Below are 18908 nucleotides of genomic sequence, written 5' to 3' on the forward strand. Positions count from 1 at the left end.
GTAGCCTTCACCTTTCTGGTGTAAAGAAATTATTTTCTTTCTCAGGTCTTGTGACATTTCTCTTCCATGTGGTGCCATTGCTGACAGCATGAAATGGGAAGTTTTAACACCCTTTTATAGTCAACTGTCTGCTGGATACCTGAGTAATGAATAATTAGACTCACCTGTGGTTGAATTCTTGTTAAATTAGACATTTGTAGTCTAAAATTTAGCTTTGCTCCAGAGACTATCAGTGGGGTGTACTCATTTTTGCATCACCCTAATTTGAGTAAAACTGAAAAATTTGTTCTCTAAGTTATATTATTAACTTTACTTTAATGTTATAAGTTAAACATATGTTATATTAAACTTAGTCTTGTAAACATTTTGGAAATTGTTTTTGTGTTTATTGAGATATTGTTTAAAATGTTACTTTTCAAAGGGGGTGTACTCATCTATGCTGAGCACTGTATATATATGTGTGTGTGTGTGTATGTAATGAGACTTTAGCTGAAAATGTGCTTAACTATTATGAAACGTTTAATGATATTAATTTTTTTAATAGTGTTAAATCAGGCTTCATTTTATTTATACAATTTGAACTCACAAAAAAATGTTTTGAGGCAAAGCATAATTCTTTGTGAGATTCAAAATAATAATAAAAAAAACTCTGAATTGAAAAAGAATTAAATATTTTAATAGCGAAAATTTAGACCAAACTAAACGTAATATTTTTTATAATTAATTTTACAGATGAAACAGAAAATTCATGACCATGATGATAGACAAATTTCTGATGTTCTCAGACTGTCAGAGATTAGTATAGTCTTCAATACCAACTTTCTTTGTTTTTTCCTCTGAACTCTCAAAATATCCCTGTACTGTTGTTTCTCAATCATTTGAATGTTGGTTGCTCTTATAAAATTCACGTCTAGGCCATCAATTTGCAGAGCTCTGCACCACCGCATTATCTAAAACCCTACAGCCAGGTTGCCGCATACACAAACTTTGTTTTCTGCTAAGTTCAGCAGTGTGCCGAATAAAAGCTGTGTCCATTGCTGGGGGCACCTAATGGGTGCATAGCATCCTAATCTGATTTAGAGTCTTCTGCCATGAGCACAGAAAAATCCATCACACCATCAGCAGTGTCCTGTACGCATTTAGATGCTTCGGTGGTACTGTAAAGTGTAGGAACTCTAATACCTGATCTCAGCACTTTGTCCCTCAGATTTTACACTGTTTACAGTTTTTTTTAGATACGCTAAAGAGCACTGGATTCCCTCCAAGGAAACATGCATCAGTTTAACAGGGCTAGCGTGAAAACATCAATACCACATTAAAGACTCCAGGAATAAAACATTAAACACTAGAGATAGACTGATGTATCGGCCAGGCCATTTAATTGTACAATATTTTGCTGTTTTCAGACGAAAGTGTTTATGCTTGTCAGTTCCAAATTCTACTGACAGCTTTGTCAATTGATAATAAACATTTTCTGTTTTTGTTTTAGTGAAGTTTGAGTAAATGTTGTGTAAGATAAGCTTTCTTTTCATTTTCTGATACTTAATTGTATATTATATCAGCCACCCTGCCTTATAGATGTCGGTGTCGGCCATAGAAAATCCCACAAAGGTTGAATATTGTATCAAATGCATAATTCAAACAAACCATGTTAGTCTGGTATAAGCCTCTTAAGGGCTTTTCACACTTGAAATAGTTAACCCTGGGTCATTCTAAACCCCTGGTAAATGGAATCCTGGGTTATCTTTATTCACGTTTCACACTGCTCATAATATACCCAGGGTTGAAAGTTAATCCTGGGTATTTATAAGCTACTGTTTCACACTGCGCATTCCTTAATTCCTGGTTAAAGTCCTTATCTGCATATCTGCGGACTGGACACGACTGGACAAACGCAGCACGTGACCTGTTTATATAAAGGCTCTAGCACTGTGTGTCCTAATAACATATTGCTGACTGTAATATCAAGTTTTTTTAAAACGTAAAAATGCTAACCCCGCATCTAAATTACTTAAAAACTTGAACTTTCAAAAAAAAAAAAAAAAAGATTGTTCAACAAAATTCACAAATTCTTGTCAGTAGACTTTTGAACAGATATAAGGAGCAGGTTTCTGAAAGTGAGTAACTCCATGTTTTCTAGGGTTGTGAATCGATTTCAAAAACATTTGATTACTGATTGAGTTGGGTAATAAACATGTCCCTCCAATCTTAAAAAAAAAAAAAACAGTTGGTTACACATTTGATATAAAGTACAACGGGGCTAAAGGCACACCGGGGTAAAAGGCGCATTTGATTTTATTTCCCTCTAAACCACTAAATGGCATAAAAACGTGCCGCAGCACTTTCCAAAACATTCGCTTTTCAAGATGCATGTGGAAATTTGGCTGATCCATGACACCATCGCGGACAGCAGCACAAAGTTAAAATTCTGTGCTATTTTAATTTTTAAAAATGTTGTAGATTTTATGTAGCAAATGAGAATTGCTAAAATGATTGAATTATTTTTTTTTAGACAAAGGTCTAAAATGATTTTCAGTTTTGTTCAAGGTAATCAAAGCAACAGTTTTTCAATAACAGAAGAATATGTAAAAGTATGGTATTTAGGGTAATATGCACACCTGCTGTTGGAACAAAAGAACAATAAATAATTAATAGGGGTGGGAGAAAAAAAATCGATCCATCGATGCATCGCGATTCTCTCTCCAGCGATTCTGAGAATTTCAGAATCGATTCATACCTTTATGAAACGTTTTTATTCAGATGCGCGATGACTCTGAGTGTGCTTTAGAAACACCCGGATTCTGCTTGCTTCCAATTCCTCACACACATACACCACTCGAACCTTCCGTAAAATATTCTTTCATAAAGTTCGGAAAGGTTGAAGTGAATTATACAACGACATTCGCGGACTTCACTGCACAGGATGCACTGTGAGAGACGCGCGCTTTGTTTGATGTTGCTGTGCATTGCGCGGTCTCGCCCGTCGGTATTTTCTTTACAAATGCTGTGGAATGCAGTGGACTTACATATTTAAAATACGAAACTCATTAACAGAAGGCTGCTTTCAATTTTGCTGACGCTTTGTTTGTGAAGAGTGCTCGCACATGCGGCTGTGCGCGACTCCATGTGAGTGGTTTAATGTATATGCGTCTCAAAATGGTTTTATGACGCAAAATTAATGTAGTCTAAACACAGTTAAATCTTAAGGGATTAAATGGACAGGAAAAACCGCATTACTTATTATATTTCAAAAGAGATCCGTGCGTTAATGCAACTTATCTCCAGCTGTCTATGATGTAACAAATGACAGTAAACATGAGAAAGAAAACATTCAGATAATCTTAAACACTGAAAGCACTCTGCTTGTATTATGTTTCGTTGCTCCTCTTTATTTGCTACTTGCTTGTATGTTTTGAAGTTATTAGTTTAAAATTCTTAAAATAGCCTGCAATTGTTTTAATTATTATTATTTTTTTTCAATTTGTAATTATTTTAAAAACTAGGCCTTATTATAATTACTTATGTAAGTATAGGCTATGTAAATGTAAGGATTTTAATGTTTTTAAGTCGGTAAACTACTTAATAAGAAAAAAAAGTAGATCAAGAATGGTTTTGGATCGGATCGTGAGGTGACTAAAGATTCCCACCCCTAATAATTAACATGATAATAAAGAGCTGCTGACTTTTCCATTTGCTGACATGACATGTTTAGAATCAGATGATAAATATTATATCATAAACCACCTCAGAGATAATCACCATATTTATAATGAAACCAACATGTTTAAAAATATGATATTAATCATATCATTTAATAAATTATCATTTATTGTTATTACTGTAAATCTGTATTAAATTATTTTGGGATCTCCAATGCTTTCAGAATACACTATGGGAGTAGTGAAAAGCACATTTTTCTTAAGGTGTCCCATTGTTAAAAGGTGTCCCATTTTTTTTTTTTTCCGTTGTTTCGGAAAATTATATTTTGGCTCACTTCATTTTTCTTTTGTGGTTTACAAATTGGTTAATGGCTTTGCTATTTCATTCAGACATGTGGGCGGCATTGAAACGGCCCTTTCTCTTGATAGGTCAAACCGCTCCATCTTCAGTACGGCCTTAAAGGGTTAGTTCACCCGAAAATGACTAACCCTCATGTTATTCCAAACCCGTAAGGCTTTTGTTCATCTTCTGAATACAAATGAAGATATTTCTGATGAAATCTGAGAGATTTCTGTCTCTCCATTGACAGGCTACACAACCACCAAATCCCAAGAAAGGTAGAAAAGACATCATTAAAGTAATCCATGTGACTCCAATGGTTTAACCTCAGAAGTGACGAGTACACTTTGTTTGGGCAAAAACACACAATTTATCATTTTAATTTACAAAATATTAATCTCCAACATGCAAAAAGATCTTAATTTGTGTTCCGAAGATGAACAAATATCTTACGAATGTGGAACGACGTGAGGGTGAGTCATTAATGACAGAATTTTCATTTTTGGGTGAACCCTTTAATTCTGTCTAATTCTGCCTATAATACACTGAAACAGAGTTTGGTGTATTATTTATTATTTTTATATTTAAGAGCCATGTATGATTTTTGTACATTAGAGGTGAAGCTTTGCAGCAGCACTAATATATGCCCAGCAATATTTCTGCTTCAAATGTCATGTGTAGTTAACACTAAGTAGTGGTTATATTATTATTAGTTAAACTCCATGGCGCTGTTGTGCAGAAATCACAGCACAAGGCCGTGATTATTCAGTACAACAGCACTCTTGCTAGTGTGGTGAGCTTGATTATTATTTTTATTAGCATGAAAAGCACTTGAAATTACATTTTTAAATCCATTTTTTCCCTCCCTATAATGGAACACTTGGTTATCTGCATAATTCACTACGTTTTCATTAATACAGTTTGTTTGGATTTGAACTATTATTTCTAAAACACTTAATTAAATTTCATTTCATAACTACAAAATCATGTTCTCAAACCAAAACATGAATCTTAAGCAAATAAAAGCGCTGCAAGTCTGCAAGACAAGTCAATTCTGAACATTCATAACAAACAAAAACAGCTCTGTGTCCGGCAGCTGTTCATGAAGACCAATCCGACTGACACACACACACACACACACACACACACACACACAAAAAAAACATGATTAGATGATTTGTAAATATGTCATAAATGTAATGACTTGTAAATATGTCATAACCAACATAACTGACCACATAAATGCAAGTTTAATTATTTAATGAGTATGATCCACACCATCTCTCATTATGATTAATTACTGTAGCAGATCAAAATATATGAGAGTATTTGATCTGCTACAGTCATTAATCAATCAACCTGCGCATCAAGTGATCTCTGCCGTGTGGTCCTATATGCGTAAAATGCACCAGTGCAAGAGAGAGATCAAGGGTGAATTGAGACAAACAACAGACAAGGAGAAAGGTTTCTGTTGCCAGGCTTCAGAAAGCCTGTGATGCACTGATGTCATCTTGGTGCAATCATTCATTTGCTGTACAAGTTCGTGATCAGACTGGTAACTTACCTTGCAAGGTGAGCTGGTATAGCAGTCAGTAAACGTTCGTCTGAACGACGAATAATCTCCGGTGAAATGCTCGTGTATCCTTTCACAATGTTATTTTTGGAGCAGAGTGATTAATAAAAGTCCAAAGTGTCCGGTTTTTGTCCCCGTTGCGAAAAGTCATCTATTAAGAATGTGGAAAAAAAAAATCAGCAGCAAAAACCTTTCATACGGACACGATGTCGATTATACTGCATCTTGCCAGCCGTTTTAATACGACTGCGGTAAGACTAGTTAAAAAGCGAAACGACACGCTGAGATTGTTGATGTCCAAGCACTATAATGCACTTGCTCTCCCCTCATCTGCGGTCTTTATATGGATGAGCTCGAGTTCCCCTGGGTCCTAAAGATCGCAACTGACATGAGTCAGGACAGAGACAAGCCTATATGTATTTATTTATTTAATTCGAGTTTAAATTAGGTAACATTTGTATTATATGGTTATATTATGAACATAGTGACAGCTAAAGGGTGTTGTATTGGCCAGCAGTTGAGTGACTATTCACAGTACAAGAAGTTTTTAAACTATATTATTAAAGGCACAGTATGTAAGATTTTTGGATTTAAAGGGATAGTTCACCCAAAAATGAAAATTTGATGTTTATCTGCTTACCCCCAGTGCATCCAAGATGTAGATTACTTTGTTTCTTCAGTCGAACGCAAATTATGATTTTTAACTGCAACCGCTGCCGTCTGTCAGTCAAATAATAGCAGTGGATGGGAACTTCTACTGTAACAGTAAATAAAACTTGTTTAGACAAATCCAAATTAAACCCTGCGGCTCGTGACGACACATTGATGTCCTAAGACACGAAACGATCGGTTTGTGCGAGAAACCGAACAGTATTTGTATAATTTTTTACCTCTAATACACCACTATGTCCAACTCCGTTCAGCTTCCGGTTAGTGAGGTCAAAAAACGCGTTCTGATGACGGAAGTGATGTCTCGCGCTTATACTTCAATGAGTGTCAGACATCACTCTCGTTGTCAGAGCGCGATCAGACCTCACCAACCGGAAGCTGAACGGAGTTGGACATTGTAGTGTATTAGAGGTAAAAAATGATATAAATACTGTTCGGTTTCTCACACAAACCGATCGTTTTGTGTCTTAGGACATCAATGTGTCTTCACGAGCCACAGGGTTTAATTTGGATTTGTCTAAGCAAGTTTTATTTGGTCTTATAGATGAAGTTCCCATCGACTGCTATTATTTGTCTGACAGACGGCAACGGTTGCAGTTAAAAATCATAATTTGTGTTCTACTGAAGAAACAAAGTCACCTACATCTTGGATGCCCTGGGGGTAAGCAGATAAACATAAAATTTTCATTTTTGGGTGAACTATCCCTTTAAAGGTACAATATGTAATAATTTTAACCGCTAGAGGTCGCTAGAAGCCTATTCAAAACAAAGGTGTAGCTTGATGACGCTAAGTTTTAGAGCGGAATCTTGGGACATGTGGTCTCCATCTCAACGGACGGTGCAAAAGAATAGGGATTGGAGTTAGGAAGAACTCATGTTCATGAATGTGATTATTAACGTTACTGTAGTATGAAGCAGAGCAGGAGCGAGTGTTGTGGGAGCTGAACGAGGCCACTGGAGCGATTGCGCAACACACACCTCACGAGCAGCAGAACTTTTATTATGACACAGTCGCCGGCGCCGCTTCTCCAGTCATGAGTATGAAGTAACACAGCTCTGTTTATCATATTAGATACATCTGAGTGTGTTGAAAATTATGTTATAACGTTACTCTGAGCGTTCGCTTGGTGGCTGCTGTGAGAAACTGTTACACACTGCAGGAGATCGATTTTAGAATATCATATTAAATGCTGGATGGCTTGTATTGATAAATGGCATGCAATTAATTTTAAAACGTACTGTATGATGGAGAAAATTCTGTATTAATGTTACTAAAAATAAAGCTGCATCTGATTATGCTATGTTAGCTACTTGACAAAATAGTGTTTTTCTCTGAGGCATGGTAAAGCATGGTACTCGCAAAAAATCAAGAAAATTAGATTTAAACAATAAGACTAAACGTGTTGAGCTACATAACAATAATTCGTTTTCTGTCTATAAATATGTCAAAACAGTTGTTCCCTTGTCAATTAAAATGTGTAATATTTTAAAGCGTCTTTGATGTTTCCATGATTTCTACAAAATAAAACCGGAAACCGAGGGTAACGCGGGTATGACGCAACTGACAGGCGACTCCTCACACGTCCCGGAGCCTTGGTTAAAATTGCAATTTTCTCACGATTTACAAATAGTTGCAAACATTTGGGATATTGTAAGTACTCAAGTGAACAAAATATATAACACTGGCCTAGTGGTTTTTGGATATTTTACTGCAAAAATATTACATATTGTACCAAAGACGCTTTAATATATTGTGTGTTTTATTAGACAGGTGAGCAACTGTTTGGATGGATGCATTCATCGACAGAAAACTAATCATGTTATTTATCTCAACACAGTAGGGTAAAGTGGGGGAAAACGCCCCCTTAAGGACTTTGTAAATTATTTCTATTGAACAAAAATGTGTCCAGAATAGTTATCATAGATTTAGTGACAATTACATAATTTATAAAATGTCCATGAAAAATGTCCAGAGTTTTCATGTTATGTTTTAGCAAAAAATAAATGTGTATCAAGGGGTCGTTTTACCCCACATTTACAGCAAAATCTACTACTATTATAACCAACACAACTAAATAAACTAAATTAGTAATGAAGTCTAAACCATAACCAATAATTATGAATTACAAAATTATTATAGTCTATTTGAAAAGTATTGTTAGCTGATGCTAGCTAATTAGCTAGCTGATGCTAACTTGAGGTAATATTTAAATATAAAGTCCAAATATTTTTATTCAACCACCTAGTTAGATTACATTTGATGGAAAACAAAGGATTTGATGTTTAGAACAGAGTAACTAGGCTACAGTAATTATGATATATAAAAATATAAATATTTCCTTAAATTACATGTACTTCCTAACTACAGGCCTTACTGTTATCATATTATATATAACTGTGATGTTCTACAAAACATCACTTGTTTTCTTACTGCTGAAAATGGGATCACTTACCGTGAAATCTGTTTTCTTTCATGTTGCCAGTGAAAGCTTCACAGTAAATACTTTTACATCACTCGTCAACGGAGTCCATAGCAACAACAAAAATGTATCTTGACTCAATCTAGTGGTTATTTTGGGAAAAACAGTAACAGGAAAAAAAGCGTTTTACCCCAAGGGGGCGTTGTCCCCATACCCTAAGTCTTATTGTTTAAATCCTGTTTTCTTGATTTACAGTGAGTAGCTACCATGTTTTACCATGCCTAATAACAATTTAGGTTACTGCAGTGTGTATTAAAGGTGATACAGAGGATGTTTTCGTCGACTGAGTTTTTGAAATGAGCGCATGCGGAAGAACAACCCCCCTCCTTCAGTGTTTGTTTACTACCGGCATTCGCTGTGTTATTAAGCCGGGCACACAGTTAACGACTAGCTAAAACATTCTGACTGAGCTCAACATACAGCGATTGTTTCCTGCTCCTGAAGCAGATTTATGTACTTTCACAAGGAATTTGAACACCGACTGTAATCGCAGACTGAACGCAACTGGCTCTGACTGGACGCGTTTCAGCGCGATCAGTCATAAGTATCAATTTACATTCATAATCGGCCTTACAATCGTTAAGTGTGTGCGCGACCTAAAGCCGTGGATTCATTATGTCGGACTCGCCGCAGGTGACTCATAATCTGCAGTTGTTACTCCTGTCTCCTGACAAAAACATTGCATGCGGAGTGTGGAAAGTTACTAGAGCGCACAGCGCAGCGCGCAAGCCAGAGGGCCAATCCGCGCACGTCTCTCACAATGGCAGTGATTGACAAGCCAGAGGGCCAATCGTTTACGCGATTGGCTGATGTTTTTAAGTCCCTATCTCGTGCACAGATGATGTATATTAATATTATTCCTTTCAGTGCACCTAATAAATAGTCTTTCATCAGTTAGTAAAGACAGTTTCAAGTAATATTGCAAAAATGTATAAAACAAAACATCCTCTGTAACACCTTTAAGTGAACACACAGATTAACGTTATAACAACTTTCAACACACTCAAATGTATCTAATATGATAAAACAGCACTGCTTTACCCCACATATGCTTGACAGGAAGAAGCAGAAACGGCGACTGTGGCATAATAAAAGCTCCGCTGCTCTCAAGATGTTTGTCATGCTCGTCTCTCAGTAGCAAACGCTCCAGCGACCTTCTTTGTTGCTCGTAGATCACTCGGTCCTGCTCTGCTTCATACCACAGTAAAGTTAATAACCTCATCCGTAGACGTGAAGATAACACATCCCGTGATTCCGCAAAATCAAGACGTCATCAAGCTACGCCTTTGTTTTGAATAAGCGACCTCTAGTGGCAAAAAATTACATATTGTGCCTTTAAGCAAAAATGGTAAACTCCCACCATAGCTGTTATTACAGTACATTAGGGATGAGCACATCGATACTAGAGTATCAATATATCGATAACCGACTCACAAGCTACTTATCTGGTATTGATAATAAATGTGTTCCGAAGATGAACGAAGGTCTTATGGGACACCATGAGGGTGAGTAATTAATGACAGAAATTACATTTTTGGGTAAACTAACTCTTTAAAACAAATTCCATTACACACTGAGATCAAATTATAACATGTTCATATAGACAAACAAATAAATAACAGAAATAAAAATAAAAGGTTATAGGCATGATGTTATATAAAATATAGGGTTAATATAATATATGGAGTTGGAGTGATGTTTTAAAAAATCTATTTATAACAAAAGATTTATCTTTATAGTCCAGTTATTTGTTTTATCCATCTGTGTGCCTCAATCCAAAAAGGCTGAGACAAATGCAAAGAAATTGTTTAATGCTTTCTACATCAATGGATTGCATATTTGGCATGTGTTTCAAAAACTTAGGCCTACTATAGTTTTAGTGTTTTATTTTTTAGTGATCGAGAATGAAAGATACATTATTTACTGATTTCACATGCTGGTTTTCTATAGTGCTGAAGGATGTAATTTCTCCTCATAGGTCTTTGAAAAATGCATTTTTATTTATAAAGCATAAATGGCCTATAAGGTCATATAGGTTCTTTGCATAGGTTAGTCTATTTTATAAATATAAAATAGGTAACTGCTTTAATTGACAAATTAAATAGAATCTGTAAAACAGAACCAGTCTGTATTAGCAATAGAAACATATTTTTTTCTGAAGTGAGTGATAATTGCTTGTGTAAAAATCACTGCACTGATGCTGGATGCTGTGGCTTAGTGTTAGTCGCTCAATCTTATTCCAGATCCTTATTTGGGCAATAGTAATAGTCTCACGTATTATCAAACACAACTAATGAAAATAATGTTGAAGGAAAACACTGAACAGTTGATTCAACATAAAGTTGGAATATAGATCCCCTGAAGAAAATAGATTTGCAAATTTGTTTAAAGCCCTACTAAATTTGACAAGCTGATGCTCTGAACTGTATAGCATTAATTTTAGCAGCATAATATTAAGCAAGATAAGATTTGATTCTTGCATCACAGTTCATAAAACTAAACTGATCTGCTGTAAAATGGACCACTGCAGGTTAGGAGTTGTTTTTGCTGACTTTTTTCACAAGCTGACAATTGCAACAGTGCCATCTAGTGTTTAAAAATTTCAAGACAATCTGGTATGTAGATGCAACTGTGTAATCGGTCCAGAATGAGTCAAAATAAAAATTACATAATTTCCCCCCTACACAATTTTGACAATTTAAAAAGCGTTTCTATATATTTTTATACAAACACCAGGCTAATATTTACAGTAGGTAGGCCTACTGTATTATTTGTAATAAAGGTACAGATACAAATTTTTAATATTTACAAAAAGTAATGTCTCAGCAATAAAGGGCCCCTATTATGCTCATTTACAAGTTCCTAATTTTGTTTAGGGGGTCTACTAGAATAGGTTTACATGATTTAATGTTCAATAATAATAATAATAATTTTACAATGCTGCAGCACCTGTTTTCACCCTCGGTCTGAACCCACTCTGTTTCGATTTCTATAAAACACGCCTTCCGACAAGCCCACATAGCAAAATCCCCAGAGTTAAATCAACTCTGATCAGAGAACATATGGTCCCTCTTTACATAGAGTTAAAATAACACTGAAGCAGAGTTAAAGATAATATGTTGTTTGTGGAGTTGTTTAATCAGATCTTGAGAGATTTAATGTCTTTTATCTTCAGTTGATTTCATCTAAGGCTGTGGCTGGAAGTCATTTGTAGTTACTGTGTTTCTCTTCAGTGATTCTGCTTGTTAACAGCAGGTGTTCATCACTAATGCTCAATCATAACTTAATTATCTCATTAACTTTAACTCTGCTTCAGTGTTACTTTAACAGTATATATAGAGGGACCATATGTAATCTGAGCAGAGTTGATTTAACTCTGGGGGTTTTGCTGTGCAGTCTGCTCTGATTGGTCAGCCAGCTTTAGTCTGTTATTAGTCTACCATTCGCAGCGTGTGTCTGGAATGTAACAACCCTTACCCCAAAACCATGTAAATGCAATAAAAACCAAGGCCAAACACACATAAAACACCTTTTACAAACCTAGAGCAAATGTTTTATTGAAATTTTAATTTATTAAATGCAATTAAATCACCATGCAGATGCACGATTGTGGATAAATTGAGAATCATGATTTGTTTAAAATATAGATCACGATTCTCACACAATACGGAATTAACTAACCCCCCAAAAAAAAAGAAAAGAAAAGTAATGTACTAGAATTTCTTCTGACAAATTGTAAATTGCGGCAGTCTATTTAAAAAATATTTAATTAATTGAATTAATTATTTTTAAAAAAAATCGGTTTCAATTAATGATTCAATGACTCACTCTTAAATATTTCACTTATTTCATTACTGGATGAATCAGCGTTTTTTAACGAATTTCTTGAATGAATGATTCAATGACAAATACATTTTTAACAGTCACTTGTCGCCACCTACTGGTGTAATGAATTGATACAATCGTTATATGACGTGCCAAGTTAAAGGTGATTTGCTCGATTTTGATCATTATCAGTGTGAAACGCTTCTCAAACAAGAATAAATGTAGGGCGGGGCTTGATTTTAATAATTCGGAAACTGATTGGATCATGGACCTCATGTGAGTGACAGGTGGTCCCGCCCTCGTGGCAGCAAACACGTCATCAGAGAACAGAAGTCGCTACAAGAGGGAGGGAAAGTTATTTTGATTAAAGATTATGGTGTCACATGAATTAAATTTGACACGGAATAAATCATTCATAATAAATACTGCAGTATTTCACAAAAAATGTCTATTTTGATTTCATGCTGACTTAACCCTCTACAGCACAGCATTGCCTTCAGGCAACGGAAAGTTTTCTTAAGTCCTATGTTTTGTACATTTTTCTTTAAATGATTACAACCAATTAGAAAGGTTGAGAAAGTACCAAAGAACAGTTCAGTAAGGTGTGGGACTCACTATCAAGCACCATTTAAAGGTGGGACATCCTGTTCTGACACATGGTCACAGGAGCACATGGTGTGAGAAGAAGGCAATATTATTTGCTTTAGTAATCTTATTTAAAATGACATGAACTGTACATAAAAAAAATATGTGTGTGTATGAAGGTGTAGAGAAGCCTTTTGTCAGGTTTTATGAAGTTTTTTTTATTTTGCATGTTCAGAAATTCAGTTTCTCTTTTTGTTGCCTCAGGGCAACGTTGTGCAAAAAGGGGTACTTTTCGAGGATGTTTTGGACAATATCGCATTGGCCATAATGTAAGAAGGGAAGATGCAGGGTTCCTGGGTGTGCAGGAACACCCAAAGTGATGTGCAAAAATTGTAACATGCACCACTATTTCACAGCAGAGAAGAACTGCTTTTTGAAGTTTCGTACAGAGTGAAATCTTATTACATGAAGTACATTATATGGCATAGCACACTACATGATACAGACCTATGCATGTATCAAATTCAACATATCAATGTCTTTCAAGTGTTTTTTCCCTTTTTACTTAATGATTTTTAGATTTTTTTTTTTTTTTTTTAATTGATTTTGATGATAATTTTCTCTATGATTCTGTACAATATTTGGGGGTTGGGGGAGGGTGGGGGCAAATTTTTTTTTTTTTTTTTAATCATAAAATGTTCCCAAATAAACCAAAAAATGATGTGGAATATTTTTTTTTCATGTGCCATCAACATGTGTGCAGTACAAGCTGACCTACAATGACCTTCAAAAAGCATAAAATCCATCGAAATATGATGTTGTGAAATGTTTGAGCATAATAAAACACTGATAAAATTATTTACACACACTATAAGGAATAGTAAGTAGGCGGCGACAACTGTAGCTCCTCCACGCCAGCAGATGGCAGTAATGCGTTTCTGCACCCAGACGTTGGCGCATACGCGAGCAGAATTCGTACCTGTTCCACAGGAAGTAGCGCTAGACTACACTTAACTGTACAACAGGCAGCAAAAACGACTTCAGGCTGGGCAACGATACGCTACCACGGAGAAGAAAACTCCATCCACCCAGGGGGAAAGTCGAGAAGGAGGGGAGGCCCTGCAACACCGGAGGTGAGTCAAAGCGGAGTTTTGGAGCTGAGTGAGGTCTTTTTATGTCTTTTTAACACAGAGGCCGCATTGACAGCTAGTTGCACCATATGTATCCTGCTAGCGACGCGGCGCAACTAACTAGAACGCTCTAATTATAACGCACGGAGCTGATTCTCGCTTCTTGTACATTATATAGCTTTGTTGTCTGTACGCGTTTCGGTTTGACGTGTCGCGTTACGTTGCCTGCTCGCAGTGTTGATGTTAGCGCTAATGCGCACTTGTTTAGCTCAGCTCGTGGCTTTTACCGCATTACAGGAGAAAAAGCAGGGCGGCTTGAAGGGTTTAAACTACTTTAGGTGAGTACAGAGCAGGCCAAGTAGGCTGGTGTTGGTGAAACCTCCTGGGAGCGCGAGTCAAACCCCCACGTCAGGCCCGGATGCCGCTGTTTAGCACCGTCGCTAGCGCACTGACAGCAGCTGGACATGTGACATGTAAACTGTGTAAATACAACTTTGAACTTTGTTTGCGACAATAACGGTCGATGCTGGGTTAACGTTAGCAAATTTTAGGGTGAAATATCCCTTTAATATAACACTTTCGGTTTTGGAAATGTTGTATAATGAGGACGTATTTCAGAAACATCCCAACCCTTTAGTTCTGTCCTATGTAGCTTGAATTTTCAGGTCTTAAAGGGTTAGTTCACCCAAAAATGAAAATTCTGTCATAATTTATTCACCCTCATGTGAAGATGAATGAAAGTCTTGTGAGTTTGGATCAGTATGAGGGTGAGTGAGTAAAATGTTAATTTAATGACACTTGATCATGAATGTATTACAGAAACATCCCAACACTTTAATCCTGTCTTGAAAATTTAGTGTTAGTTCATCCAAAAATGAAAATTCTGTCATTAATTACTCACCCTCATGTTGTTCCAAACCTGTAAGACCTTCGTTCATCTTCAGATCACAAATGAAGATCTTTTTAATGAAATCTGAGAGGTTTCTGTCCCTCCATTGACAGCTACAAAACTGACACTTTGACGCTTCAAAAAGTTCATAAAGAGATCATAAAACTAATATAAAGCGGTCTAAGCCGCTCAATTCATATGGATTAGTTTTACGATCTCTTTATGAACTTTTTGAAGCGTCAAAGTGTCATTTGCGTAGCTGTCAATGGAGGGACAGAAATCTCTCCATTTTCATTAAAAACATCTTAATTTGTGTTTCGAAGAGGAACGAAAGTCTTACAGGTTAGGAACAACATGAGGGTGAGTAATTAATGGCAGAAATTTAATTTTGGGGTGAACTAACCCTTTAATGCTTTTGTCGAACTTTTCAGGTCTTAAAGGGTTAGTTCATCCAGAAATTATAATTCTGTCATCATTTAAAAAAAGAAATGGAGGTATTTTAATGAAACCTGTGAGATTTCTTTTCCTCATTCAAAGTCAATTCCACTAAAATTTCAAAAACTTCATAAAGCAGTAGAGATCACACTTGTTACGGTTGACCTTCTGTTTGCCATTGATGCGCTCTATCAATGTTTATATTTGGATAAAAGCTTAAAATAGATCTGTTTTATAATATTAAATCATTCTGTCTATTTTTTACAAACTATTTTCAAATTTTTGAAGCATCAAAGTTCTGGTTAAATGTACTTTCATTAGAGGGACAGAAATCTCTTAGATTTAGCTAAAAATATCTTTGTTTGTTGTTCAAAGATGAACAAAAATCTCATTGGTTTGTAACAACATGAGGGTGAGTAATAATGACAGAATATTTGGATGTCTATGCAATATATACAGTGATTTTATTTATTAAGTGCTCTTCTTCATTTAGTTTGTGCATGGCATCATAATAAATATATATAGATATTAAATCACTCTTTTAACTTTTATTCTCAGCTACCATGGTGGGTGAGCGCCGCAATGGCAACCTTCTGGTTCAGCTGGGCCCGAAGCTGCAGGCATACCCAGAGGAGCTTATCCGTCAGAGGAGGACTCACGACGGCCAGACGGAGTATCTGATTCGCTGGAGCCTGCTGGCTGTAGATGATAGCAGCAGTTCAGGCTGCAGCAATGAGGCGAGCGGCGGTGGCGGAAGTAGTTCCGGTGGCGGTGGCTCTAGCGGTTCCACTTCAGGAGAAAGCAAGACTGAGAGCATCCTCATGTGGATGTCCACAGAAGATGTGTACGCCAACTGCCCCACTCTGCTTGGCAAGCGCAAGGCTGACTCCCAGAGGCCTCTGCTGGAGGAAGAGGAGCGGCCCAGTGGCCAGTTCCCCCCAGACGTCACCTTTGATGAGGGAGAACTGTTGGACATGAAAGATGACGTGAAGAATCTTGTCCGCCGTGCCCGGAAGCAAATGGCCAAGAACAGCGACTTCGGTATAAGCATCACGCACACTATCCACGTGCTGAGCGCCTATGCCAGTATCGGCTCTCTTGTAGGAGTCTTCAAGGAGACCGGTGCTCTCGACCTGCTCATGGAACTGCTCTGCAACAAGGAGCGACAGACCAGACGCAGTGCCGGCAAGATGTTGCGAGCCTTAGCTTCTCACGATGCGGGTAAGTCCTGCATTCTGCAGTCTGGTTTCTGTGTTTAACTCATCGCAGGGCTCCAGACTGCGACCTTTTTTCCTGCGGGTATGACTAAATTTTGTTAGAGGTCACACTGTTACGACCACCACGTTGCCCAACTGCTGAGAGCTACCATTTCTGTTGCACATAATGCATATAAGAAACATCAAACAGCAAATGAAACGAAAGCGGAACAAAACCGCGTTACTCGTTTGAGCTGTGCAGCACGGACAGTAATGAACAGCGCAACGCAGCGCGAGCTCAGAACAGGCTCTCACGTACCAAACTCAATCGAAGCATTTGAATTTGCCACAGAATTAACATGGTAGTGAGATCTAGTGGAAAGCATTCAAATTCTGCGAGGTATTCTCTGTAATAAACTACAGGTATCAGATCAAACAGCGCTGACGTGGAAACCAAAAGAAATATTGAGCCATGATTGAACAAGTTAAGGCTCTCCAGTCCACAAAAAAATCACCAACATTCACCATGAATTTAATATAGTAATGCTAGCTTTAACCATGATCGCAGAAATAGTTGAATGTTTTAACATCATTCATTTCATGGTTCATGTAAACTTTTGAGAGTGAAATTCAAGGACTTTTTAAAGTGCTTCACACTTTTTCCAACACTTCAAAGCTTTATTTAATGTTATTTTTAATGTGATTTGTAAAACTAAAGGTTAAAAGATGATGGAAAACTAATGCTTCGTGGCAAACGAAGACATGAAATTACCACTATAACCAGTACATGGCAGCAGAGGAGCACTCATTGGCTTATTAGCCATTTCCACTCCATAATATATGGAAAAGTTAGAAAAGTCATAAAGTTTCATGAAAAACAAAAGCTTTTCTTCAAATTGACTGAATTACACAGCAAGCAAGTAAAGAGCGCTCCTTTTATAATCACTGAACCTGTCGGTCAGTTCAGTATGGTACATTTAATATGAGTAGAATATTTTTTCCCTATAAAAATAGGTTTTTGCATGTTACTGTTGTTAATAAGTTTTTAAATAATTTTAGATAAAATAAAAATGATCTGCATCTCAATTCAAGCTCAGTGCTTTACTGTCAAATTTCCAATAAGTAAACATGTAATATTATTAGTAACTGCACTTACTAATGCAAAACTATAGTAATATGATTAAATTAACTTATGATTTATACCCCCCAGCGCTACCAAATCAGGTGCTGACGTGATGCTACATTCTGTAGAACCTAGTGCATCATCATTACTTTTGGCAATCTCTAAGCGATCTCATGTCTGTTGGTTGTGATCTCATGCTGCATCTGAGGAACCATATTGTAGTTGCTGTTTCCAGAGGTTTAAAGTAAAACTCTCACTTCCTAGGGTATTTCCCTTGAATGAAAATAATTTCCTTGAACTACTGGTAATACTTATTATTGTACAAAAACTAAAAAGTTTTAATGTAAAGTTTTATTTTAAATAGTCTAGTAATTAGGAATAACGTTCTCTTAATATTTTGTCTAATATTGCATTATTTGCATCATTGCATTACAACCATTGAATTTCATCAGTAACAACCTTTAAGTATTTCTTTACAATTATTTAACAGGATGTAAAAACTAAGCCAGTTTGCATTTGTTCAATATTGACTTGAAGCAAAGTCTATTCCAAACAAAGACAGCTGTTTGCGAAAAAGCAGCTCTTCCTTGCCTAGTTGAATTCATTCAGCAAATTTGTTTCCATTGAAGTTTATGTGCATGTCGCCTTCCTCCAATGCTAAATGTGGATTATATATACAGTGGAAATAGATTTCTGTAATCACGTCTATAAATAATATTATACATAAACATTTTGAAACAAACTAAAAACAAAAAGTGCTTAAGCTTATGAAACTGAATATTTATTATTTATTTGTTAATGTTGTAAATAATATGGCTATGTAATTCCTCTTATTCTTGTAGTAACACCGGATATTAAGCATGTAAAATTATAAGCATATAAAAATATTTTTGATTAATGAATATGACAAAAACAGGATATGTTTTGTCTTGCTCCTTGGTTTAAATAAATCATATAAGCATAAAAATATTATAACGGAGTAAAATTGTAAGTATGTTCAGAGT

The 18908-nt window shown here is 36.3% G+C and overlaps 2 protein-coding genes across 5 annotated transcripts in view; one reads left to right on the forward strand and one right to left on the reverse strand.

Annotated features, from left to right (window-relative positions):
- Positions 1-9044, reverse strand: part of LOC125277194 (synapse differentiation-inducing gene protein 1) — a 45256-nt gene extending 36212 nt beyond the window's left edge. Inside the window, exons 1-2 of one of the 2 annotated variants that reach the window (XM_048205520.1) lie at positions 8695-9044; positions 5564-5723 (exon numbers count right to left, since the gene is read on the reverse strand). The gene's annotated coding sequence lies outside the window, so the exon portion shown is untranslated. Of the gene's footprint in view, positions 1-5563; positions 6215-8694 lie in introns of those variants that run through there. The other variant, XM_048205519.1, reaches the window with a different exon arrangement.
- Positions 9045-14106: 5062 nt separating this feature from the next.
- LOC125277195 (cullin-9) overlaps positions 14107-18908 on the forward strand; it is a 62176-nt gene continuing 57374 nt past the window's right edge. For all 3 annotated transcript variants that reach the window (XM_048205521.1, XM_048205522.1, XM_048205523.1), the window contains exons 1-2: positions 14107-14264; positions 16144-16806. In XM_048205521.1, coding sequence (XP_048061478.1) covers positions 16149-16806 — 658 coding nt within the window. In that variant the 5' untranslated portion in view covers positions 14107-14264; positions 16144-16148. The remainder of the gene's footprint in view (positions 14265-16143; positions 16807-18908) is intronic.

This window comes from Megalobrama amblycephala, linkage group LG10 (assembly GCF_018812025.1).
Source record: "Megalobrama amblycephala isolate DHTTF-2021 linkage group LG10, ASM1881202v1, whole genome shotgun sequence".
Lineage (NCBI taxonomy): Eukaryota > Metazoa > Chordata > Actinopteri > Cypriniformes > Xenocyprididae > Megalobrama > Megalobrama amblycephala.